Genomic DNA, 26,140 nt, shown 5'->3' with positions numbered 1-26,140 from the left:
GAAAGACGACTTCTTAGATCCACATTTTATTTCTTTTGGAAATTCAGGGAAAGTCATGCTCTAGAACACCACACACACTCACATAGAGATCAACAGTTTAGAAAACTCACACATGCTATAACTACATTAAAAAAAACCCAGACAATAAATTAAATTATACAACAGGTAGTTCCGACCTTACAATCTGATTGGTTGAGAAGCGTTCTAACCGTGCTGATATTGGTGATAACAGTTACGGCCTTTTCACACCACAACTGTATTACTCCGCTGACGCGTTGCCAGTAACGACAAACTTCATGCACACACACACGCGCACGCAGGCGACACAGACTTTATTCCCGATCTCGTCTTAAATCTGTGATCTGATACACAATCTAGTGCACTATGTAGGGAACATAACCAATTGTCTAATTCACTATCTAGTGCACTATGTAGGGAACATATATCCTTGATCTGATACACAATCTAGTGCACTAAGTAGGGAACATAACCAATTGTCTAATTCACTATCTAGTGCACTATGTAGGGAACATAACCAATTGTCTAATTCACTATCTAGTGCACTATGTAGGGAACATAACCAATTGTCTAATTCACTATCTAGTGCACTATGTAGGGAACATATATCCATGATCTGATACACAATCTAGTGCACTATGTAGGGAACATTAATGTGTTTGTAACGCGAACAGTTAGTTAAGCCAGTTAGCAGCTCCTAGTAGTTCTGTTTTCATCCATAGCCTTTGGTGTGTGCGAGAGGTTTTTTGTTTCTTTTTTTCCCTTCGGAGGTTCTTGCCTTTTTCTTCTTGTTCTTCTTACCTCCCTGAAATGAGTTTTTGCAACTTGGGATGTCTGCTTTGTAGTGTTAAACTTTATATTCATTGTGGAACTACTTTTTAGCGGAAGTTATTGTCAATATTAAAGCATATTTATTATGAAATTCAGGGCTTCTTTGGTTTATTTTCTTTCTTTATTTTGTAAAAACTGTTGTATAAAAGCAATAGAACACTCGAGGTCGTGTTCTAACTGATCCAGTACATCAAAATAATAAGAGCAAAGCAACGGCATCAAGTACAGATAAATATGTTTGAGGTTAAAGGGGAAGTTTATTAGGATTTAAAGGTGATGCCTTACACTTTGGTTCCATTCATGACAGGACAGGTAGTTACAGGTTACCCATAATTCATCAGTTCAAGTTTAACGTTAAATCTCCGGTTCATCTCACTTGCATGTCTTTGGACTGTGGGAGGAAACTGTAGCTCCCGGAGGGAACCCACGCAGACACAGGGAGAACATGCAAACTCCACACAGAAAGGACCCGAACCGCCCCACCTGGACCTTCTTGCTGTTGGGCGACTGTGCTACCCACCAAACCACCAATGTGTGGGGGGTTAAGAAAGGTCAGTCACCTTAATAACAGCATGAAAGATTCTAACTGTGATATGAAGTAATATTTAAATAGGGCAGCGGTAAAGTTACTGGATGGACTAGTAATCAGAAGGTTGCCAGTTAAAGCCTAACCCCTGCTAGACTGCCACTGCTGAGCCCTTGAGAAAGGTAGTTAATCCTCATTGCTGTACACGGTTATATAATTGTAAGTCACTTTGGATAATCGCGTCTGCTAAATACTGTAAATGTACATTTTAATCAGGAGCAACACTAAGATGCTTGTTTGTATATTATACACATCCCCCTCTGGGCACATGCACTTATTTAACAAAACACACCAGCACATCCACAGGAAATATACATACACACTCTCACCTGGGGATTAACAGACTCTTTACTCATGTGGGTGTATTTCTCAACCAAACTATTTATTATTTAAACACAAAACACAGTGCTGACATGACACTGCCAACCATGTTATTTAACTTTATATATTTATAATAACTATGTTATTTTAGGTAAAGTTTCTTCTGTGTCCTTTATGTTTTGAGGTACAGGTTGCATCTGGGATTTTTTTTTTTTTTAATCAGCATTAGGTTTGCTTATTTATTTAGTCACATGACAAAAAATTAAACAAAGGCTCCCAGGCGGTGCAGCGGGAAATTCCACTAGCACACCAGCGCTGAGATTCTGAACACCCGGTTTGAATCTCAGCTCTGCCAGTGGTCGACTGGGTGCCATCTAGTGGGCAAAATTGGCAGTGCCTGCAGCAGACACAAAAAGAGTCTAATAAGACTAATAAAGTGGGTTGGGTTTTAAAACACTGTGTAAGGACCCTGGTTAGCACAGCCCAAGACGCCTAAGCAGAAGTGGATGAGCCTCATGGGGCAGTTAAGGTACTGGACTAGTAATCAAAAAGCCCACCACAGCCAGGTTGCCACTGTTGGACCCTTGAGCAAGGCCTTTAATCCTCAATTGCTTAGACAGCACACGGTCACTGTAAGTAGCTTTAGATAAAAGTGTTTGCTAAATGCCAAAAATGTAAATGTGCGAATCCACCGAGGCACGGGTGAAAAAGAAGGGGTTGGAGGACTGCGCACATGTCGGAGGGGGGCATGGAGCAGGTAAATATACCCTACTCAAATGCAATCAGGATTCCCAGCAGCAGAAGACTAATTGGCTGAGCTAAATTCGGAGGAAAAATGGACTAAATGCAGAAATAAATAGGAAAAAAAACTAAACAAGGACTGACCTTATAAATTCTACATGCCATACTATCTCCAACTTGGGATGACCGCAGCTAAGCGCACTGCATTAGGTCACTTTGCTGGAGCCTATGCCAGCTTTTCAATGGGCGCAAGGCACACAGTAACACCCTGGACATGACGCCAGTCCACCACAGGGCACACACACACACACACATACACATTTACTCATAGGGCAATTCAGTGTCTCCAATTAACCTGACTGCATGTTTTTGGACTGTGGGAGGAAACCCACGCAGACACGGGGAGAACATGCAAACTCCGCACAGAAAGGACCCGGACCGCCCCACCTGGGGATCGAACCCAGGACCTTCTTGCTGTGAGACGACAGTGCTACCCACTAAGCCACCGTGCCGCCCCAACAGGTAACACTTAATATTAATTTTGTAGTTATATTTGGATTTCTTTTTAGTGCTGTCAAATGCATTTTATTAATAACATCACAAACCGGATTTGCTACCATACGACTGATCTATAATCAAAGAAAATGCACACGAATTATTACATTGGTGGTGTAACATTTACTAGAAGCCTCAGCCGTTCCTAAATTATGGTCAGAAATGAATGACAGTAACACAAACAACTCAGAAAGTAGAAGAACAGCAAACCTGAACACAAAGAGTCCAACTGCAGACAAAATGGATCAAAACTCGCGATTCTTATTTATATATTAGTACAGATATAAGTCCATGTAACACCTCATCGATTTAGGACGTCCAGCGCCACCAGGCCACTTTCATTCTGTCCCAAACCGCTTCGATGGAATCAAATGCTGGACGCACGTCCAGGATAGAAAACTCGTACGTGTTTTTATCAAGGTCTCCTTCATAGTAGTCGATCACGTATCGCACTTCTTTTCCACAGCGGTCCACGATCCAGTCGTGACGGTCGAACGGTAATTCATACCTACCAAAAGAAATTAAATCAGTATGCTCAAACACACCTCAAAGTCAGCAAGCATGAAGAATAAACTAGGGATGTAACGATACACTCTACCCACGATGCGATACGGTTCACGATACGATTTTTCCCCCGATTTTTTTAAACAAAATTAAATTGAAGACAAATTATGACAAAGTTTCCTTTTATTATTTCTCTTAAAAAAAATAAAATAAAAAGCTGTAGTTGTGATTATCTTTTATTTATCTAAATAATGAATGCCCTTTTATTTCTGAGGTAGGTACAAACTATGCCAAATAATGCTTATTGTGTAAGAAAAACATTTTTTGAATGAAATTTTAAAACAAATCTAACATTAAATAAATAAATAAATAAATGAATAATACAAATAAAGAAATTATCTTCACATGAATAAATTTGGCTGGAAAATCCTCTACCTGGCAACTTTGTGAAGTGCCGTCAACCAGGCGTGGTGAATGGCTTCAGCGCCCTCTGCTGTTTAAAGTGAATATCGATTCATCTTTAATGAATAGCCGATTCGAATCGTGGCACATCTGCATTGATTTTTAACTGCCTTGTGGTGCATCGTTACATCCCTATAATAAACTGTTAATAAATCAATTTCGTACCCCATCCAGTGACGAATTCTGGCCCTGGGGGACAACTCCTTTGCTTTACCACCAAATCTTTTCAGAGATGGGCCACATGGGCATTCACTGCAAACGAAAAAGAAACCAAAATTAAGTTCAAACAGGATCAACGTTCCAGTTCAGTGAAGCTGGGGTGGTGATGATAAGTGTTGCTTTATTTACCCAGCATGCAGCGCCTCCCACTTGAGGATTTCATACCAGGCCTGCTCGTTGTTTTGATTGTGGATTTTAATGATATTTGTCATGTCTTGGGGAGAAAGGGCATCTTCTTTCCATCGCCAGCTACAAAATAAATACATACGTTCATGGTTCTGATATATTTAATACAGTAGTGTTCAAAAAAATAGCAGTGATTTTAAAAAAGTGAATAAAGCACAAAATCATTATAATAACTTTTATTTCCATAAATGCAAACGCACTGAAAATACTCCACTTTCAATTCTAAATCAAAACATTAACAACATTTAGCCAGTTTGTGTTAATCCTTTACAGAAAGTTAAGAAAAATGAATATTAAGCTTTTCAAAATAATAGCAGTGCAGCATTTTTCATTAAAAACTCAAAAAAACTATCTATAACATGAAAAAATGTTTGAGGTTTCACTTTACTTTAAATTACTGAACTAATATTTAGTGGCAAAACAATTGTTTCTGAGATCTGTGTTGCATGGAGTCGACCAACTTCTGGCACCTCTGAACAGGTATTCCAGTCCAGGATGATTAGACGACATTCCACAGTTCTTCTGCAGTTTTGGGTTTTGCCTCAAAAAAACACATTTCAGACGTCAGAACACAAGTTCTCTCTGGGATTGAAGTCAGGGGATTGGGCTGGTCACTCTATTACCTCAATCTTGTTTGTCTGTAACCAAGATGTTTTGGGTCATTGTCATGTTGAAACACCCATTTTAAGGACATTTCTTCTTCAACATAGGGCAACATGATCTGCTCAAGTATTCTGATATATTTAAACTGATCCATGATCCCTCGTATGTGATAAATAGGTGTAACACCATGGTATGAGAAACATCCCATATCATCATTTTGTACCACCATGCTTTACTACCTTCACAGTGTACTGTGGCTTGAATTCAGTGATCGGGGGTCGTCTGACATACTGTCTACGGCCACTAGACCCAAAAAGAACAATTTTGCTTTCATCAGTCCACAAATGTTGAGCCATTTCTCTTTGGACCAGTCAATGTGTTCTTTGGGAAATTTGAACCCATTCAGGACACGTCTTTATCTTAACAACGGAACTTTGCAGGAGTTCTTGCTGATAAATTGGCTTCACTTAATCATCTTCTGTACTCACTGGGAACTTCAGATGTTCCTAATTCTTTCTGGAGGTGATCATTGACTGAGTATTTGCTATTTTGGCTATTCTTCGATCCATTCGAACAGTAGTTCCACGCTTCCTTCTGCATCTTTCAGGTTTTGGTTGTCACTTTAAGGCATTTGAGATCATTTTAGCTGAGCAGCCAATAATTTGCTGCACTTCTCTGTATGTTTTTTCCTCTACAATCAACTTTTTAATAAAAGTACTCTGTTCATCAGAACAATGTCTGGAACAACCCATTTTACCCAGTATTTCAGAAGGAAACGCGCTATGACCAACCTGTGCAACATTTGCCCCCCTTACCTTAAATAAGGGCCAAAATTGACACCCATTCTTCTGCAGAATGAATGAACTTCACCAATTGAACTCCTCACTGCTATTATTTTGAACAACCCACTTTCAATCAATGCTTCGATTACTCAGAATGAGTGGCATGCATGTCCTAATTGTTGGGTTTGTTTTGTTTTCATTACTCTACTACACTTTCAAGTAAATTATTTGCTATGTAGAAATATCACTTCTACTAAAAACAGTGATTTATCAGGTTAATGGTGTTGGACTGCTATTTTTTTTAACACCACTGTATGTAGGGCTCTACTAAAGTTACGGGAAAATGTGCTTACTTTCACGGATTTTAAAGAAAAGCGCCACATTTTACAGCAGCCATTAAATGACACTCATAAATTGAATGTTAGAATAAATGGAAGCTACAACACACAGCACAGCTACCTTAATAGTGAACATAAACATACGTAAACATAGCTGAATGTAAAGGCTCAGTCTCAAATGAGAAATTTCTCATCCGTGTTTTGACAAGCCTGCGTCCACAGAATTGGATGTGATTTTTCCAGACTCTTTTTTTGACTGTGGGAGGAAACCGGAGCACCCGGAGGAAACCCAGGCAGACACAGGGAGAACATGCAAACTCCACACAGAAAGGACCCAGACCGCTCCATCTGGGGATCGACCCCAGGACCTTCTTGCTGTGAAGCGACAGTGCTACCCACTGAGCCACCGCGCCGCCCTTTGGGGCGTGGATACACGTTGCCTTTCATTCTGGTACTTTCAATATTCAATCAGGATGTGTTTTTATATCTTTTTATTATGAGTAAATGTGTCAGTCTGGTACGGCTGATGCTGCATGTAGTGTAACTTCGTGTTTCCCAAGGTTCTTTTTTTGTCTGGTATTTAATTTTGGGTCTTATTTTGTATCATTTGTTGTTTGTTAGTTTGTTTTTCTCCTGATTAGTTGGTCTGCTTTTTCGTGTCCGGCATCCAGCAAAGGTAAAAAGATTGTTTAATAAGCTTAAAGCGTTGTTGACTTCAGTCTGTAATTTATTTTTTTCAACCTATGCTTGGCAGATGCCTGTGAATGTATAAGTTACAATCACAAAGATGTCCAAAAATCCCAGTCAACTCAAATAAACTTTGGTATATAATTACATAATGATTGCAAAAAGTCCAGTCATAGTGGAGTGGACATTAGAATTAACCCAGTATGTGGATAGTAGAGATGCATGAGTACCGATACTAGTATCGGGTATTAGCCCGATACCGCGCTCATTAACTCGTACTCGTACTCGCAAATGAGGCTCCGATACTAAACATCCGATACCTTGTGCCTAGTGCACGTTGCTGCGTTAACGCAGGAGTTTTCAACCTGTGGGGTGCGAGTACTTGTCTGGGGGGGCGCGAGTGCCTGACCGGTGCCTTACGAGATTGCCTTACGAGATTTTTTTACTTCTAAAACTAAAGCAATTCATTTTTCACCCACGGGAGACAGATTGAATTATTCTCACTGACCACGCTCACACGCACATTTAATGTTATTTAGTTCCGTTTGACAAAAAAAACCCTTCAAAATAGAGCTAACAGCGAAGATAACTGGTTACAAAAACAGCGACCGCTGTTACAGGACGTGTGTGTGTTCAATACTCTGTTCACAGTGTCGATACAAGTGATTCAGGAGTCGACTCATTTGAAGCACAGCGTAAGTTTCTTTTCTCAGTCATCTCTCCGTGTTTACTGTTATAATGAATGTTGCGGTTGTAAATAAACACCAACTACTATAGAACATTTTGTGTGACTCGCTTACATTATAAAGCTCAGGCTTAATTATACTGGTTATTACCACAGAGCGGGAGCCGACTCAGAGTCGTTTACGATTTACCGAGGTGAACCACGAATGTACGTGCTGATAGAATCGGCTCAGATGGGATCGGACTGTATTATCCTTTTAAAGTAAATATTTCAATCAGCAGAATCGCATCGCATGTATGATGTGCACAGCGTTAATTACGTGCGTTTATTAATGAACGTTAACGTTAGCTTGTCAGAAGCTTTCTCAATGATGTCTGAGCGGTGTTTTTTTTTTTTTTAAACAAGTGATGGCAACCGAAGCAACTGTTCCACTGCACTATTTTACACTAAAAACTACACTATTCCATAATGCTCCAGATTGCATAATTCTAAATAGGTATCGGCGAGTACAAAAATACATGTACTTGTACTCGGTTGGGAAAAAGTTTTATTGATGCATCCCTAGTGGATAGTATTACTTACTCCATAGTAGGGCTGGGCGGTATGGCCAAAAATTTGTATCACAGTATTTTTTTTAGAATTCTTACGATTTCACAGTATATCACAGTATTTTTTTTTTTTTTTAATAATTTAATAATTGTTTTTGTATCAATGGAATTTTATATAGGTCTTTGGCTTATTCTTTTTTCAAGAGTACACAGAATGTAAAGCATTTCCATTTCATCATGTGTATATAATGGAGGTTTTGAGAGCTATAAGTTTTGCTTGGCCCCATAAAATGACTCAGTATATGATGGTATGAATATGCATGCTGCAGTTTCAGAACGTAAACCATTTTTATTGTGCTAACTGCAAAGTAGTAAAAACAACGTTAATGCCAAAAACCATAACATTATATTATTATTATATTATTACTGTACAATTTGCTCAGTTCTCCCAATGAAATCGTTATACTGAAGTATTTATCTGTTGTACAACATAAAACATTGCTTCAATGTTGTTGGTATAACGTTGAAAAAACACTATTTTCCGATCCAATAAAAGCGAATCTGCTTTTTTTTAACCTTTCGTCTCGAGTGTCTATAGAGAAATCAGGTCCTTGCATGAGTGGATTGTTACTGCATTCGTAATGCCTTTGTGTGCAAATGTTGCATAGTCTGTGTGTAAACCGTAGTGTGTGTGTGTGTGTGTGTGTGAATGCTCACTGTAATAGTCATCTAACATTACTATTACAGTGGAAAAACAACCAGGGCTCTAAATAAAATATGTACCGAGGATATAAAAAGTCTACACACTCCTGTTACAATCCCAGGTTTTGTGATGTGAAAAACAAAGATGAATCAACAAAAATAGAAAAACAACAACAATATGGTTTCATCAATATGCACCCTCAGAAACTAATACTTTGTTGAAGCACCTATCAGCATGGCACATCTTGACTTGTCATCCTTTGTCCACTATTCCTTGCAAAAGCGCTTCAAATCTGTCTAATTAAGAGGGCATCTCCTGTGCTCTGGATTCAGATCTGGGCTCCGGTCAAGCCCTTTTATTGCTGATATGGAGTTTTGGGTTGTTGTCATGCTGAAAAGTAAAATCTCTCTTCATCTTCAGCTTTTTAGCAAAAGCCTAAAGGTTTGTGCCAGATTTTAAATGAAAATGGACATTTTAGCAGTCCTAAATTCTGCCCACTTTTAAAGCCTACAGCAACTGTGTAAACTATGCCACGGTATGGCGGTATACGAAAAATTCATACCATACGAATAATTGACGCCGATATACCGTCATACCACCCAGCACTACTCCGTATATAAACAATAAAGTTAAAAACGTACCCCTTTCTTAGCATGGCATTCCAGAACATTTGCTCAGAGGGATACACCCAGTTTTTTTCTGTTTCCGCTCTTGGGATGGTGGATTCCTGTCTATTTACCGGCAAAGGGAAGGGCTGGTCCGTGGCTGGCTGCTGGTTAGGTGGTGGCATCTGATGAGAACACATACACACATACACATTACATTGGATCACCTGCAAATCATTTCTAATGTAAACACGAACAAGCACAAGCAGTGAAGTGATCGTTCTGGTACCATGTTTGATGGATCGATATCAGACTGTCTGTCTGCAGCCTTCATCGGACACTCCACGAACTCGTAGGCCCGCTGCTGGTGTGCCGGTCCGGCCGAGGCTGCGGTAGGAGGCGGACTCTGGTGCATGGGACACTCTGATGGAGGGGAACCTTAAAATCAGACAGCATGTTAATAAGGCAGCGTTTATATAATATCTGTGGGGAAGATGCACTCGATTTAGACTTACTCTCCTTGCGTGCCTGGTGCATAGGGCAGCCCGACGGAGGCGAGGCACTGCCAACATGAGCTTCTGCTGTAACAGTGGCAGCTGGGCTGGAAACTGAGCCACCCATCCTCAAGCCCTTCGATTTTTATTGCAACTGCAAATACAAAGTAAAAATGTGGCAACATAAGCTTTAATAACGTGAGATTTTAGCTGCAGGTTTACTGTAGTATATTTATGTATTTATTAAGATTTTAATGACATCTTTGTCAGACTGTTTAACTGTGACTAACTCATGCACACATTTGATTATCATAATGTATTTGTATATATTGTTAATAAGAATATACACCGATCAGCCAGAACATTAAAACCACCTCCTTGTTTCTACACTCACTGTCTATTTTATCAGCTCCACTTACCATATAAGAGCACTGACTGTAGTCCCTCTGTTTCTCTACATACCTTTTTAGCCTGGCCACAGAGCAGGTATTATTTAGGTGCTGGATCATTCTCAGCACTGCAGTGACACTGACATGGTGGTGGTGTGTTAGTGTGTGTTGTGCTGGTATGAGTGGATCAGACACAGCAGCGCTGTTGGAGTTTTTAAATACCGTGTCCACTCACTGTCCACTCTATTAGACGCTCCTACCTAGTCGGTCCACCTTGTAGATGTGAAGTCAGAGACGATCGCTCATCTATTGCTGCTGTTTGAGTCGGTCATCTTCTAGACCTTCATCGGTGGTCACAGGACGCTGCCCACGGGGCGCTGTTGGCTGGATATTTTTTGGTTGGTGGACTATTCTTAGTCCAGCAGTGACAGTGAGGTGTTTAAAAACTCCAGCAGCATTAATGTGTCTGATCCACTCATACCAGCACAACACACACTAACACACCACCACCATGTCAGTGTCACTGCAGTGCTGAGAATGACCCACCACCTAAATAATACCTGAACAGATGGACTACAGTCAGTAATTGTAGAACTACAAAGTGCTTCTATATGGTAAGTGGAGCTGATAAAATGGACAGTGATCTGCATTTAGGTGCTACTCATGCAGATTATTGATTTTTTTACTATTTCTTGATCAATATTAGACAAATAACAGAATAATGATGCTAGTGGATAGAATTAAAAAACACTGTATATGAAATCCGACTCAATACCACTTCTGCATTTTAAACCAGTATGAGCCTCGGTAATACTCAGGTAAACAACTTCAGTGTGTTTTCCCTTGTACACAAAACTTATAGGACATGTTGGGTGGACAGAAAAGGCTGCGTAATGCCAGAGCTATGAACATAATGTATGTAAACAAGGTGGAGTTGTGAAATAAATACAGGTGCAGTCTGATGAGTCTGACAGCATGCTTTCATTATCGATACAGATACGGAGACATAATTGGTTTTGTTTTCTCTGGTACATTTCTCATAAATGTTTTATTTAAACCACATTAATGCACATTAAAGCTCTAAAATTATGGAGCCTAACTGTTGACTTCTGACTGACTGATCATCCTTAAGAGAACTTTATTAGCTTTATAAATCCCTTCTGAAACCCAGCATGAAAATGAGAGACACTCATGTGGTTGGTACAAAACTGGACACTTTTGCAGGTGGCTGAGGAAAGGACACTCAAAAACTTTTATCCATAAAGGATAACACACAACACCCTTTAAACAGCACAATCACCAGACAGAGGAGTGTATTCAGTGATAGACTGTCTCTGTGCTGCTCTACAGACAGGCTGAGAAAGTCTTTTGTACCGCAGGCAGTCAGACTGTTTAACACCACACGACATCGGGGCCGTTAAATCGGACTTTAACTCATACACACCCTTGATTATTATAATGTGTATAGGTAATACATATATTTGTATATACTGTTAATATGAATACACACATATACTGTACATACAGTGTATCACAAAAGTGAGTACACCCCTCACATTTCTGCAGATATTTAAGTATATCTTTTCATGGGACAACACTGACAAAATGACACTTTGACACAATGAAAAGTAGTCTGTGTGCAGCTTATATAACAGTGTAAATTTATTCTTCCCTCAAAATAACTCAATATACAGCCATTAATGTCTAAACCACCGGCAACAAAAGTGAGTACACCCCTAAGAGACTACACCCCTAAATGTCCAAATTGAGCACTGCTTGTCATTTTCCCTCCAAAATGTCATGTGACTCGTTAGTGTTACTAGGTCTCAGGTGTGCATAGGGAGCAGGTGTGTTCAATTTAGTAGTACAGCTCTCACACTCTCTCATACTGGTCACTGAAAGTTCCAACATGGCACCTCATGGCAAAGAACTCTCTGAGGATCTTAAAAGACGAATTGTTGCGCTACATGAAGATGGCCAAGGCTACAAGAAGATTGCCAACACCCTGAAACTGAGCTGCAGCACAGTGGCCAAGATCATCCAGCGTTTTAAAAGAGCAGGGTCCACTCAGAACAGACCTCGCGTTGGTCGTCCAAAGAAGCTGAGTGCACGTGCTCAGCGTCACATCCAACTGCTGTCTTTGAAAGATAGGTGCAGGAGTGCTGTCAGCATTGCTGCAGAGATTGAAAAGGTGGGGGGTCAGCCTGTCAGTGCTCAGACCATACGCCGCACACTACATCAAATTGGTCTGCATTGCTGTCACCCCAGAAGGAAGCCTTTTCTGAAGTCTCTACACAAGAAAGCCCGCAAACAGTTTGCTGAAGACATGTCAACAAAGGACATGGATTACTGGAACCATGTCCTATGGTCTGATGAGACCAAGATTAATTTGTTTGGTTCAGATGGTCTCGAGCATGTGTGGCGGCAATCAGGTGAGGAGTACAAGGATAAGTGTGTCATGCCTACAGTCAAGCATGGTGGTGGGAATGCCATGGTCTGGGGCTGCATGAGTGCAGCAGGTGTTGGGGAGTTACATTTCATTGAGGGACACATGAACTCCAATATGTACTGTGAAATACTGAAGCAGAGCATGATCCCCTCACTCCGGAAACTGGGTCGCAGGGCAGTGTTCCAGCATGATAATGACCCCAAACACACCTCTAAGATGACCACTGCTTTATTGAAGAGGCTGAGGGTAAAGGTGATGGACTGGCCAAGCATGTCTCCAGACCTAAACCCAATAGAACATCTTTGGGGCATCCTCAAGCGGAAGGTGGAGGAGCGCAAAGTCTCGAATATCCGCCAGCTCCGTGATGTCGTCATGGAGGAGTGGAAAAGCATTCCAGTGGCAACCTGTGAAGCTCTGGTAAACTCCATGCCCAGGAGAGTTAAGGCAGTTCTGGGAAATAATGGTGGCCACACAAAATATTGACACTTCAGGAACTTTCACTAAGGGTGTATATATATATATACATACACATATACATATATACAATACTGCAGCTATTATTTTAGTTGTATTTAAAGCCATAGTGTCAGACGCACAATTGCACATCTTTTGCATTTATTTGCATGTCGTATATTGGGGGTGGGCAGCACTGTCGCCTTACAGCAAGAAGGTCCTGGGTTTGATTCCCAGGTGGAGTGGTCTGGGAGCTTCCTGTGTGGAGTTTGCATGTTCTCCCCATGTCTGTGTGGGTTTCCCCCGGGCGCTCCAGTTTCCTCCCACAATCGTCCATGACTGTGTTTGATATTAAAAACGTATGAACTGATGAATCTTGTGTAATGAGTAACTACCGTTCCTGTCATGAATGTAACCAAAGTGTAAAACATGATGTTAAAATCCTAATAAACAAATGAATGACATCATATAATGCATACATGCACATTGTACATTTGTATTAGTTTGTCTTTTTTTCTTTTGTTCTTTGTTCAGCTACTGGAGGACAATTTCCTTCGGGATAAGTAAAGTATCTATCTATCTAGCTCTCTCTCTCTCTCACTCACTATCCTTATATCTATTTATCCTTTTACCTATCTACCCGCCCACCCACCCATCCACCCATCCATCCATCCATCCATCCTCTTACCTATCTACCCATCTATCTATCTATCCATCCATCCGTCCGTCCGTCCGTCCGTCCGTCCGTCCGTCCATCCATCCATCGATCCTTCTATCTATCTATCGATCGATCGATCCTTCTATCTATCTATCCATCCATGTATCCATCCATCCATCCATCCATCCATCCATCGATCGATCGATCTATCGATCTATCTATCTATCTATCTATCTATCTATCTATCTATCTATCTATCTATCCTTCCATCTATCTATCTATCTATCCTTCCATCTATCTATCTATCTATCTATCTATCCTTCCATCTATCTATCTATCTATCTATCTATCTATCCTTCCATCTATCTATCTATCTATCTATCTAAATATAACATCTAATATGGAACTAATAACAAAACTGATGACCAATAAAGTTGACAAATGACCTTAAATGACCTCTTGAACCAGGAGCACATCATTAGGTACCTGGTGTTATGTATATATCTCAGTTTAGGTCTTCTCACTACGTCCATACAGTAAACTAATGTAGTAATGCTTAATACAAGCATACATTAAACTGATTGTGTCGATGTGAAGATGAATGTTGAGTAATTACAGTAAACAATAAACAGAACAATAAAATAAAACTAATTTAGAGATTTAATAAAAGCTTACCATCAGATTAGCAGCACCCTCGTTTATGTAACTATATAATACTACAGTCACGCTCTTACTCATCGTATCACCCTTAATTAAACTACCAGTAATGTTCATAAATAATTATATTAACGTAAACTGAAGTTAATAAAGTAGTTAATAATATATTCTGTTTTACCTGAGTCTGGGTCTGAGTCTGAGCTAGCCGGCGGTGCAATCTACTCCCAATGTCAAGCCAACGTGCTGATCCCCGCAGCCTGAACTGATATTCCGGGCGACGTCCCAAATTGCACAGTATTCCCTACTCACTACGAACAAGCAAAGTAAGTGCGGGACGTCTACATGGCATGCGACACGATTTAAACACAAACCAACTACAACGGAATATAAAGGTTTAAGTAGTAAAGAGTAAATTCTACAATGTTTCAATTCGATGTGGTTTATTAAATTGCAAATTTTACAAACTAGTGCACTATGTAGTGGATATTGTGTGGTTTGGAACGCACACCCAAAATCGCTTCACAGTTCCTTCTTTCGTGTAGACTGAACAGCTCGATTCGTATTACTGCTACCTAGCGGGAACTACTTTAATAGCATCCAGTTAAATGCTCCACAGGCTGGAGTCAGATAAACAACAAACTCCAAATCTTGTTTATGCACCATCTTGTCTGTAGCTTGGGTGTGGTGTATGTTATTTATAAGGTAGGATAAGGTAGAGCATCTGAAGGTTGACGTGGGTTTGCATTATCAGGAGAGGCGACAGATTCAGCAGGAGAACCCAAGGAAGATTCTGGACCTTCAGACTGGACAAGCTGGCGTTAACCAGGGGTGCTCACACTTTCGTGGCTTGAGATCTACTATTTTCAGTTGACAGGTCATCGTAATCTACTTTTTAAAAAGGTTGGCCTTTGGAGCTTTTTTAAATGTGCTTCAGTTCCTATATTGATATTCAGCTTTACAGGGTAAGCAACTGAAAATCACACTAACCTCATTCTGATGATTTACACTGAATGGTGTCGGTCAGGTTTATGTAGTCTGGACTGTAGCTGCTGATACTGATTCTCAAGCAGCTTCCAAGTGTTCATCAGTAAGGGTGGAGCGATATTTACACTTCATTATTGTCATGTGGGAAAAGTCTGATTCACACAAGTAGGTTGATCCAAAAATGCTGTCAAATATGTGGCACATTTTCTTGTTTGGATATTTTTCCTCAGCCAGCAGGTTCCAAAGCTGTCCAGCAGAGGCGCTTGAGTTTATATGAATGTCAGACTGTAGGGTTAAAATTTCTGTATGTAACACGAGATTTGAATATTCTCCATCAGCTTCTTCCACGTATGATTGAAACAGCGTCTCTGCAGCGTTCTGACCCGAATCCAACCGTTTTTGGTTTCTTTCTGCTTGGTTGTGCACTCATCTTTACAAACAGTGCAGGTTACAAAAGGAAAAATGTAAAAATGGTGCAAACTGGCTACTAATGAATGAAAACTTTCTAGACTGCTTTAGGCAGGCTGAGGTTTAGCTATGGTAGCAAACAGCAAATTAAAGAAACAGTGGCCACATTTCATGTCAATCATGTTAAACTGTTTGAATGAGGCGCGATCTACCAGCTTGCACTGCGATCGACGTATTGGGCACCCCTGGCGTAAACCTTTGACCCCAGCAAAGAGAACCTCAGCAGCTCAACAGTTAGGTCAAAAAAAGCTCTATCAGGCAGAAAATAATAACTTTATGAAGGCACCTTTTTACTTTCTTTACTTCCCACAATATTTATTCCTTCATCTTTCTCAGTGTGTGCTGTAAATCTCACTCTTATACACTAACATTCACATGAATCTACAGTTATAATCTCATCATATCAGTGAAAAATACTTTAACCAGGCATGTGTTGGGTACAGGATCTGAATATCCAGAACACAAACCCACTTAAATATGAGGGTCCTTTTTTAACTTTATTTATTAAATAAATAACATTTTAAAAAACAAATATCATCACTTTTCTACATCATCACTTTCTGATGTATTTTTTCCAGCGTCGTACCAACTTTTTAACGCCATCAGCAAAAAGTGTTTTTGGTTGAGCGTGAAGCCACTGATGCAGCGCTGCTTTCACATCATCACATGAAAATAATTTTCCCCTTAAAGCTTCTTCGAGTGTCCAAAAAGGTGGAAATCAGATGGAGCTAAATCCGGACTATAAGCGTCTCTCAGATACGACCGATTACTCCTCCTCCCACCCTCACCGCTTATAACCAAAATATAGAAGTGGAAAAGTGAAGATCCCTCATATTTAACGGAGAGATGAGTTCATCCATGAGGAAGCTATGAATGAGCATATACATCTATTTATAATTTTATTATACAAAATGTCCCAACATTTCTGTAAATGTATATGCACAAATCTTTTTGCAATACGTTTGCACAATCCAGGGTCTGTAAATAAAAGAATGTAGTTGTTACACAGCAGTGATTACAGGTTTTCTTTAGGTGTACGCAAGGTAGCCAAGATTAATAAAAAATACAATTGGAAATATCAATAAAAAAAATAGAAAAATATCAATGAATATGTAAATATCAATGTAGAGATGGGCGGTATGACGGTACATTCGGTATACCGTCCTTGATTTCTCACACCGTATGGATTTTTCATATACCACCATACCATAGCACAGTTAATACAACAGCTGTAGCTTCAACTGGACACAAATCATATAATATTGTTCGCCGCTAAAAGCGCTATGGAGCGTTGTGTAGATTAGATACAGCTCACTTGTTAACCGTTTAGCATTTAGCAACTGTTTAGAAATATTTTTTGTTTGATGATTAAAACACTATATACTGTACTGTTTGTCGGGGCACGGTTGTTGCAAAAAAGCAAATGGTTAAGCGATGTTACTACCGGGGTGAAGATACTTCAGTTTAATTGCTATACCAACGTTATACCAACAACATGGAAGCAAGCTGGAACCCTAGATATATAAAGTCAAGTGATCATGTTGTACAATCAGTGGTCGTACCTCAGTATAACAGAAATGTGCATTTCATCAGTGGTGACTGGTGGACTGCAAACCTTGTTTTATTTGTTAAAGGAAGAGCTAATGGTAATTGTATAATACTTAAATATTATATTAATATTTGTATATAAACATTGTATATATTGTATTGTATTTATTGCACCTGTTTGTGTCATTTTGTGGGGCCAATAAAACCTTCAATATATACACCGATCAGGCATAACATTATGACCACCTTCCTAATATTGTTTTGCCCCCCTTTGCTGCCAAAACAGCCCTGACCCGTCGAGGCATGGACTCCACTAGACCCCTGAAGGTGTGCTGTGGTATCTGGCACCAAGATGTCGGCAGCAGATCTTTTAACTCCTGTAAGTTGTGAGGTGGATCCTCCATGGATCGGACTTGTTCGTCCAGCACGTCCCACGGACGCTCGATTGGATCGAGATCAGGGGAATTTGGAGGCCAAGTCATCACCTTAAACTCATTGTTGTGCTCCTCAAACCGTTCCTGAAGCATTTTTGCTTTGTGGCAGGGAGCATCATCCTGCTGAAAGAGGCCACAGCCATCAGGGAATAGCGTCTCCATGAAAGGGTGAACATGGTCTGCTACAATGCTTAGGTAGGTGCTACGTGTCAAAGTAACATCCACATGGATGGCAGGACCCAAGGTTTCTTGGCCTATATCAATGCCTATGCAATTTCAATTTCGACATTTTAACTGACAGAGTGAGATGAGTGCCAGCGAAGTAAATAAGTAAGTAGACCATAAGTTTAGAACCAACAAACTTGGTTGTGAGGACTGCAAAAGGTATCAATCTGCTACTATTGACTATAAGTTTTATAATCAAACACAACAGAGACAGAAAGCATCTTCAGCTGATACCCTACAGCAGCACTCCCCAAACTTTTTTGCACCACAGACCGGTTTCATATAACATATAACTTCACGGACCGGCGGGGGCTGCAGGATTTAATATAGAATAACTATAGAATGGAAAATCAGTGTGAATCCTGAGCTTTTTTCACTGCAACGAGACGGTGCTCCGACCTAAGGGTGATAACACCCAAAGAGTATTGGAAATTTCATTGCTCTTGTAGCGATCTCTAATTATTTATTCTTTCTGTGCGGCCCGGTAATAAATGACCCATGGACCGGTACCGGTCCGCGGCCCGGTGGTTGGGGGCCACTGCCCTACAGTTACACAGACCTTTCTGTATTCAGTACACAAGGGCACCAAGGGGTTAAAATAAAATAAAACTTAAACATCAAATTACCAAATCAAGATGACAATATGTAAAATATGAAATATATTCTCTATTTAATATCGCAGTGCAAGAAAGAATAAAACAAATGACTAGTCGTGTATTTCCAGTCTCATACCTGAAGTATATTTGCAGACTGTAACATCATCCCAACATCTGAAAATGTTACTAAATGACCGACTGTTCACGGTATCTAATATCAAAACATTCATATATCATGGTTTCTTACAAAAAAGCAAAATGTCCAAGAAGTAATGGGCTGTAAACATGCATTAGAAGGACAAGCAGTGATTTGGCAAATGTAAAATGATTAAGACAGGTTTGATGCTGGTGTAGCTGAATCTGAAAACAAAATCTAGTGCAGGAAACGCTTGTAAATCAGTGAGACAGCAAATAAATATCTGGAATAAATGTATACAAAACAATTAAAAAACAAGGGATCATTTCTTATAGATATACATACATAATAAAATCATTATCTCCATCTGCTTTCTACAACAAAGTAGAAATAATTCAAGTAATTCATTATTTAAAAATAGAATTTTAAGAAGCAAATCATTCTTGTACATCTTACATGGTCTGACACACATCCACACCTAATAAACCCATCTTCAGAAAATAAGACTCAATAACGTGGCCACGATTGCGTATATCATCAGTGTGTGCGAGTTTCCTTTAAGTTGAAGTGTGGCTAAGAATATTAACAAACTCACATAACACACCCAAATCTGCAGCCATAAACCCTGAATGTTGTGTATACACTGATCAGCCATAACATTAAAACCACCTCCTTGTTTCTACACTCACTGTCCATTTCATCAGCTCCACTTACCATATAGAAGCACTTTGTAGTTCTACAATTACTGACTGTAGTCCATCTGTTTCTCTGCATGCTTTGTTAGCCTCCTTTCACCCTGTTCTTCAATGATCAGGACTCTCCTAGGACCACCACAGAGCAGGTATTATTTAGGTGGTGGATCATTCTCAGCACTGCAGTGACACTGACATGGTGGTGGTGTGTTAGTGTGTGTTGTGCTGGAGTTTTTAAATACCGTGTCCACTCACTGTCCACTCTATTAGACACTCCTACCTAGTTGGTCCACCTTGTAGATGTAAAGTCAGAGACGATCGCTCGTCTATTGCTGCTGTTTGAGTTGGTCATCTTCCAGACCTTCATCAGTGGGCACATGACACTGCCCACGGGGCGCTGTTGGCTGGTTATTTCTGGTTGGTGGACTATTCTCAATCCAGCAGTGACAGTGAGGTGTTTAAAAACTCCAGCAGCACTGCTGAGAATGATCCACTCATACCAGCACAACACACACTAACACACCACCACCATGTCAGTGTCACTGCAGTGCTGAGAATGATCCACCACCTAAATAATACCTGCTCTGTGGTGGTCCTGACCATTGAAGAACAGAGTGAAGGCAGACTAAAAAGTATGTAGAGAAACAGATGGACTACAGTCAGTAATTGTAAAACTACAAAGTGCTTCTATATGGTAAGTGGAGCTGATAAAATTGACAGTGAGTGTAGAAACAAGGTGGGTTTAATGTTATGGCTGATCGGTGTATCTATTAACACAGACGACAAAAACGTCTCCGAACATCATATATTCCATTTAAAAGAATAAATATACAATTACAAGTACATACTGTTTCAGTTCTGAACTGAATCAAATAAATATAATAGGATGCAATACAAAATACCGACTTCGAAAAGCTCTGCTTTTGTATAAGTGTAAACTGTTTTAGCCACAGGCTTTGTTCACACTCCAATGAAAGTCCGACGTTTTCCCTCATACGTGGCAACGATTTGTCTTTTCATGATCTTATGATAAGCAAAATATAAAATCTGACATTTCAAATTTCAATCTAAATCACAAATAGTGCTGAAATCCCAAAATGATTCAACCCCCACAGCAAATAAGCAGTTTATTAGCAAAATATCAAATATAACTTTGAGCCGTTTCAGCTACAGTAAAGCATGGCGACGACTCACTAATGTTCTGGGGCTGATTTGCTTCCTCTAGTGCTGAGTGGGCAGATGAATTTAATCAAGAATCAGGAAACCATAGAGAAAACGTCACGCCTTCTGTAAGGAAGCTGAAGCTTGGGCGTCATTGGTAGTTCCAACAGGACAGTGATCTCAAGCATAGCTTAAAGTCCACCAAGAATTGATTTCAGAAAGTCCTGGGAGATTCTGAGGATTTGAACCCTGTAGAAAATCTTTGGTAGGATTTGAAGACGATAGTTGCAGCACATAAACCCATGAATATTAGCAAACTGGAGGCCACTGCTCATCAGGAATGGAGTAAGATTCCTCAGGAACGCTGCCAGAAGCTGGTGTCTGTCTATGCAGCACGAAAGAGTCTTAACCGAGTACTGAAGATGCTTGTCATGAAGGGGTTGAATAATTTTAAGACTGCACTGGTCATTAAAAGTAAGTTTTGGAGAAACCACTTGTTTTTTTTAGTTCTACTGAGCTATTTCAATTCTAATTTGCAATGAGGGTTGAATCATTTCGATTGCAATTGTAATCTGTATTGCGACTTCAGTCTGAACAGCCAGAGAAGTGTGTGTGACACCTTTACATTGATCAATTCAATATTAATCCTAATTTCACATTTGCAGGAATGAGTTATTATCAATGATGCAAATTGAAAATGTAAAGCTTTGATTGCATTAGCAATAGTACTAAACTGTAGAGAAAAGGTGACGCTGTGTGTTCCACCTGACCCGTCGTTTAAGGATTAACAGTAAAGACGTCTGGGACGCCTGTCTATGTAAGACAGAGATATCACCACGGACGAATTCGCTATATGAGCGTCATTGTGTGGCAGTAGAACTGGAACACTGTACTATTGGTGACGGCCGGTAGTATAAGTTACTTTGTCTGCTGTCAGTCTGTGGGATAGTCTTAGTATTTAATACTGTAATTTCCCTGTTAATATGTATAATTAATCCCATATAATAACGTGTATCTCTCTTGTTTTAATTTCATATTCTCTAAATTGTAGGGTATATTTTATTATATTTTCTTTTAGTTTTCATGTTCTTAATTTTTTATCTCTCGTTTGAATTTCATGTTCCCTTAATTGTAACTAAATGTTTGTTTCTGAGGTTCTAGATCTCAGGAATGTTTGAATGCTTTTAATAAATTATTTTTCCCTTATGTAAAGCACTTTGAATTGCCACTGTGTATGAAAGGTGCTATACAAATAAACTTGCCTTGCCTAGAGCTGTAAATCACGGGAAGTATAAATTATATATAAATAAATAAACAAAATCATTTAATCACATATTTTAAAAATTATATCAGACATACGGTAATGTCACCCTGTTGCTGATTTAAAGCTAGATTTATTTTCTTCCCTCATAAAAAGTGTCTGAAATTCTGAAAGGTTGTTTTGAAAGATCTGAATAGTTCCCAACAACGTTCCTTCAGTCTCCCTGTTGTGCATTTGTTACCTAGTACAACAGCATTCGAGATTCTGATACAGACAGAAACAGGAAAACTGTCTTACATGTTAGTTAAAACTGATACATGTTTTAAAATAAATAAAGTGATTTGTTGTTTTTTTTACCCTGAGGTGGTTCTGACTGAAACCTGTTCACCCTCTTGAGGTTAAAGACTGCAAGTCGAGACTGCAGTGCCAACAATGCTGCTCCTGCTAGATGGGACAGAAAGCTGGCGTGTCTGCACCCAAATGTCCAGAACTTACAACGGACTTTATCACAGACTAGACTGAACAATGAACAATAGTTTTTTTTGCTAGTTATAACTTTTAGTTCAATTTAATTTTATATGTTTGTTTGTATGATTTGTGTAGATCCTATTTATTTAAAGTATCCTCCAGGCCACCCAAAGAGGATGGAGGGCCCTGCTGATTCTGGTTCCTCTCAAGGTTCCTTCCTGTAATTTTAAGGGAGTTTTTTCTTGCCACTGTCGCCCTCGGTTTGCTCAATAGGGTTTTTTTGTCTGTTGGTCCTGGATTCTGTAAAGTTGCTTTGAGACAATGTCCATTGTAAAAACCGCTATATAAATAAATTTGACTTGACTTGATTTATTTGTTTAGCCGTGTTTACACAATGGTTATATTCATGACAGGAGAGGGTAGGTCATTTTGATATCAGTCTATAGCCCTTGTCAAGCGTTGTTTCGTATGTTGTTTTATATGCGTTTTAAGAATTTAAGGATTGTTTCTACTTTGTCTTGGTTAAAAATTCCATAGTTTTTAAAATAAATAAAGTAAAATTAAATATGCACACAACAGCCTGTGTTGCAAACTCACTCACTTTCTTAACCGCTTATCCAATTAGGGTCGCAGGCGGGTGGGCGCTGGAGCCTATCCCAGCTTTTCAATGGGCGCAAGGCACACAGTAACGCCCTGGACGGGGCGCCAGTCCATCACAGGGCAAACACACACACACACACACACACACACACACACACTATAGGGCAATTCAGTGTTTCCAATTAACCTGACTGTATGTGTTTGGACTGTGGATGGAAACCGGAGCTCCCGGAGGAAACCCACGCAGACACGGGGAGAACATGCAAACTCCGCAAAGAAGGGACCCAGACCGCCCCGCCTGGGGATCAAACCCAGGACCTTCTTGCTGTGAGGTGACAGTGCTACCCACCGAGCTACCGTGCTGCCCTGTGATGCAAACTGTGATATCAGAATGTTTTTTTATCTCACTTATCATTTACTCAGTACCACGTACTGGCCAACACTACTCTTGTCTTTGGTCTCGCCCCCCTCAGTTTCTTTAGATTAGAAATGTCTCTTGTATTTATTGTAGAGCTGTTATCTGTGTATATTCTGTGTTGCACCCTGACCCTGAAGGAACGTTGTTTCATTTCAATATGTATGGAGTTGTATAGCGCTGAAATGACAATAAAGCCTCTCCTGACTCTCTTATTTAGAATCCTTTTATATTTTAGTGGTCATTTGGCCAAACACATTTTGATTGCAACTTCAGGCAAAAGTGGACTACAGGGCAAACTTATGAATGTGTATTCTAATGTTTTCAATTACTAAATTATGTTTTTGAGCTTCTTCTATTTATGCGTGACCAGAATCTGTTTTGCCAGATACAAAGAACGGTTTGTCAGATAAATTAAACAAACTAAACAACTTATCAAAAGTGTGAGTGCTTGGGAGTGTGAATGTGACCGAACATTAACATCCATGACTGAAGCAGACTGTTGGCTTTGTACGAAAATCCCTTTATGAAATATTAATCATACTTAAAGCCCTACCATGTAATACGCAATTTGCTGTGAAATTCAAACTTTGAGGTTTGTGTTTAGCCATTTAACGTTTTTCATTCGTGTAGCGTTCAAGTTCCTCACGTTTACTGGTTAATTTGCACTATGAAACGATCCTAGCAATCCTACGGCAATTCAGTTAGCAATCGCTTAGTCAAAATGTCCAAGATGTTGAAGTGTAAAGCAGCTAAAAACACGACTCGGGTAACTGAGTTTGGAACACTAACAACCAATTCTGTGGACGCAGAGACGGGGGTCAAAACACGGATGAGAAATTTCATATTTGAGACATAACCGTCGCTGGATGTTCTAGGTTTACATTCAACCGTTAAGGTAGCTGTGCTGTGTATTGTAGCTTCTATTTAATCTATCACTTAATTTATGTGTCATTTAATGACTGGCGTGAAATGTGACTCTTTTCTTTATAAATCTATATCTGTGATTTTTAAAAAACGAGGTCCGTGAAATTAGTAGGACCTTACTTAAACAGAATATGCACGATGCAAAACATTCATAGAACCACAGCATGGCGAGAACAGATCAAGTGTACGAAGTGGACACAAACCTGCTGTGTGGAAGTCATTCCACTATCTTACAATTCAAAATCAAAAGTGGCTAAACAGTGTGAGCAGCTCTCCAAACAAACCAAATTCATAAGCGCCTGGATGGATTTCAGCATCATTTACGACGTCCAATAAGCAAAAAAAATGTATGCCGTGTCCTCCAGCACGTCGACAGCTCGGTTCTCTTCCCAATCATCACAACCTCAGTATAAAATATTGAAATATTTAGTCCATGTTGATTCACAGTTTAAGTCTCTCAGCCTCGGTGACCTGAAGATGGCATTTTGGAGTCCTTGTGTGGTACAGTACAGGTCAGAATGGATCCTTCACAGCAAGGGAAGGAAATGAAACATTGGTGGTGTCTTGCGACCCTAGACGTTTCGTCGTCCTATAGATGGCAGTGACTTTGATAAATAACTTTAAAATGAAGGACCTTTACCAGAAAATGAAGGACCTTTAGCACAAAGCTGTAGTCTATAAAACGAAGGTTAAAAAAAGACATTAAAACTTAAGAAAGTTGAAATAAAATACAGTCGGGTTTGTACGCACGGCCCAGATCACTGTAGATGAAGTAGGTGGTTCAGGATGTGAGCTCAGCGTCTTTACAAGCAACGTTTATAAAAATTTAACATCCGCGGTTCACTTGTAACACACTGTTCTGATAGCATCAGCCACTTCCTTCACGTATTGCTCTGGGTTTCTTATCTCTGCTTCGAAATGCCGACGCCGACAAAAACAAACAGCCGCCTCGTGAAAAATCCCTTCTCAATTCCTTACCACAGAGAGCAAACGTTTCACCATCCTTCAGTCGGCCTTTCCGTTTTTAAGTGTCTGGGTTTTGATCTGCTGGCTGGATCGCAGGACTCTGTAGCAGCCGCGAGCGATCTTATGCATCCACATGACGTTCATGATGTCCAGACAGAAGCTGGAGAAGATCCAGGCACTGCGGCCGCCGAACGAGACGCGGTAGAAGGCCTCCGTGCCGTAGACGGAGTACATACGGCTGTAGTAAACAGGCATGACGGAGATGCGCACCATGAAAAACACGAGCGCCATCAGCACGCCGTTGGCAATGTTGAGCTTGGAGGATTTTGGGTAGCCTAAGACTTCAAAGAACCAGCTGAAAAACACAGGCGAGCAACGGTAAAATAAACCAGGGTTAGTTCAAAAATATGTGGATCACATACACTTTAAATTAATGTACACACAAACCACTCTTGGGTCAAGAATAAAATACAGGGGGCGCTCAGGTGGAATCTTCCAGGGCTGAAATCAAGCCTCTGTGGAGTTTGAGGTTTGCTTAAAACTACTGTCCTGTTGAAAGGTCCAATGACGCCAAAGCTTCAGCCTCCTTACAGAAGGTATGATGTTTTCACCTAGGATTATTGACTTTCCAGACATACCGCTGATTCAAAGATTTAGTTTTTATGTCATTGCTCCACAGAACAGAATCCAAAAGACCTCTGTAGTTTATTTATATGATTTTCAGCATACTGAAGACCTTCAGCATTTAATGTGTGCCCTACTGTACAAACAAAAACCTCAGGGTC

General features: G+C 39.9%; 2 protein-coding genes across 3 annotated transcripts in view; both read right to left on the bottom strand.

Annotated features, from left to right (window-relative positions):
- Positions 1-1,796: 1,796 nt before the first annotated feature.
- LOC134310586 (holocytochrome c-type synthase) lies at positions 1,797-14,721 on the bottom strand. The gene is made up of 7 exons (XM_062992214.1): positions 14,653-14,721; positions 9,890-10,022; positions 9,664-9,812; positions 9,411-9,559; positions 4,367-4,486; positions 4,184-4,270; positions 1,797-3,560 (listed from the first exon to the last, which is right to left on the bottom strand). Exons 2-7 carry the CDS (start codon positions 9,993-9,995, stop codon positions 3,362-3,364), a joined length of 810 nt encoding a protein of 269 aa, XP_062848284.1. The 5' UTR covers positions 9,996-10,022; positions 14,653-14,721; the 3' UTR covers positions 1,797-3,361.
- An 8,075-nt stretch (positions 14,722-22,796) lies between these two features.
- tlcd4a (TLC domain containing 4a) overlaps positions 22,797-26,140 on the bottom strand; it is a 35,572-nt gene continuing 32,228 nt past the window's right edge. For both annotated transcript variants that reach the window (XM_062991428.1, XM_062991429.1), the window contains exon 7: positions 22,797-25,710. In XM_062991428.1, coding sequence (XP_062847498.1) covers positions 25,395-25,710 — 316 coding nt within the window. In that variant the 3' untranslated portion in view covers positions 22,797-25,394. The remainder of the gene's footprint in view (positions 25,711-26,140) is intronic.

The sequence above is a fragment of the Trichomycterus rosablanca genome, chromosome 3, assembly GCF_030014385.1.
Source record: "Trichomycterus rosablanca isolate fTriRos1 chromosome 3, fTriRos1.hap1, whole genome shotgun sequence".
In the NCBI taxonomy this organism is placed as follows: Eukaryota; Metazoa; Chordata; class Actinopteri; order Siluriformes; family Trichomycteridae; genus Trichomycterus; species Trichomycterus rosablanca.
Note: the sequence above shows the minus strand (reverse complement) of the source record. Positions and strands in the feature narration are given on the sequence as shown.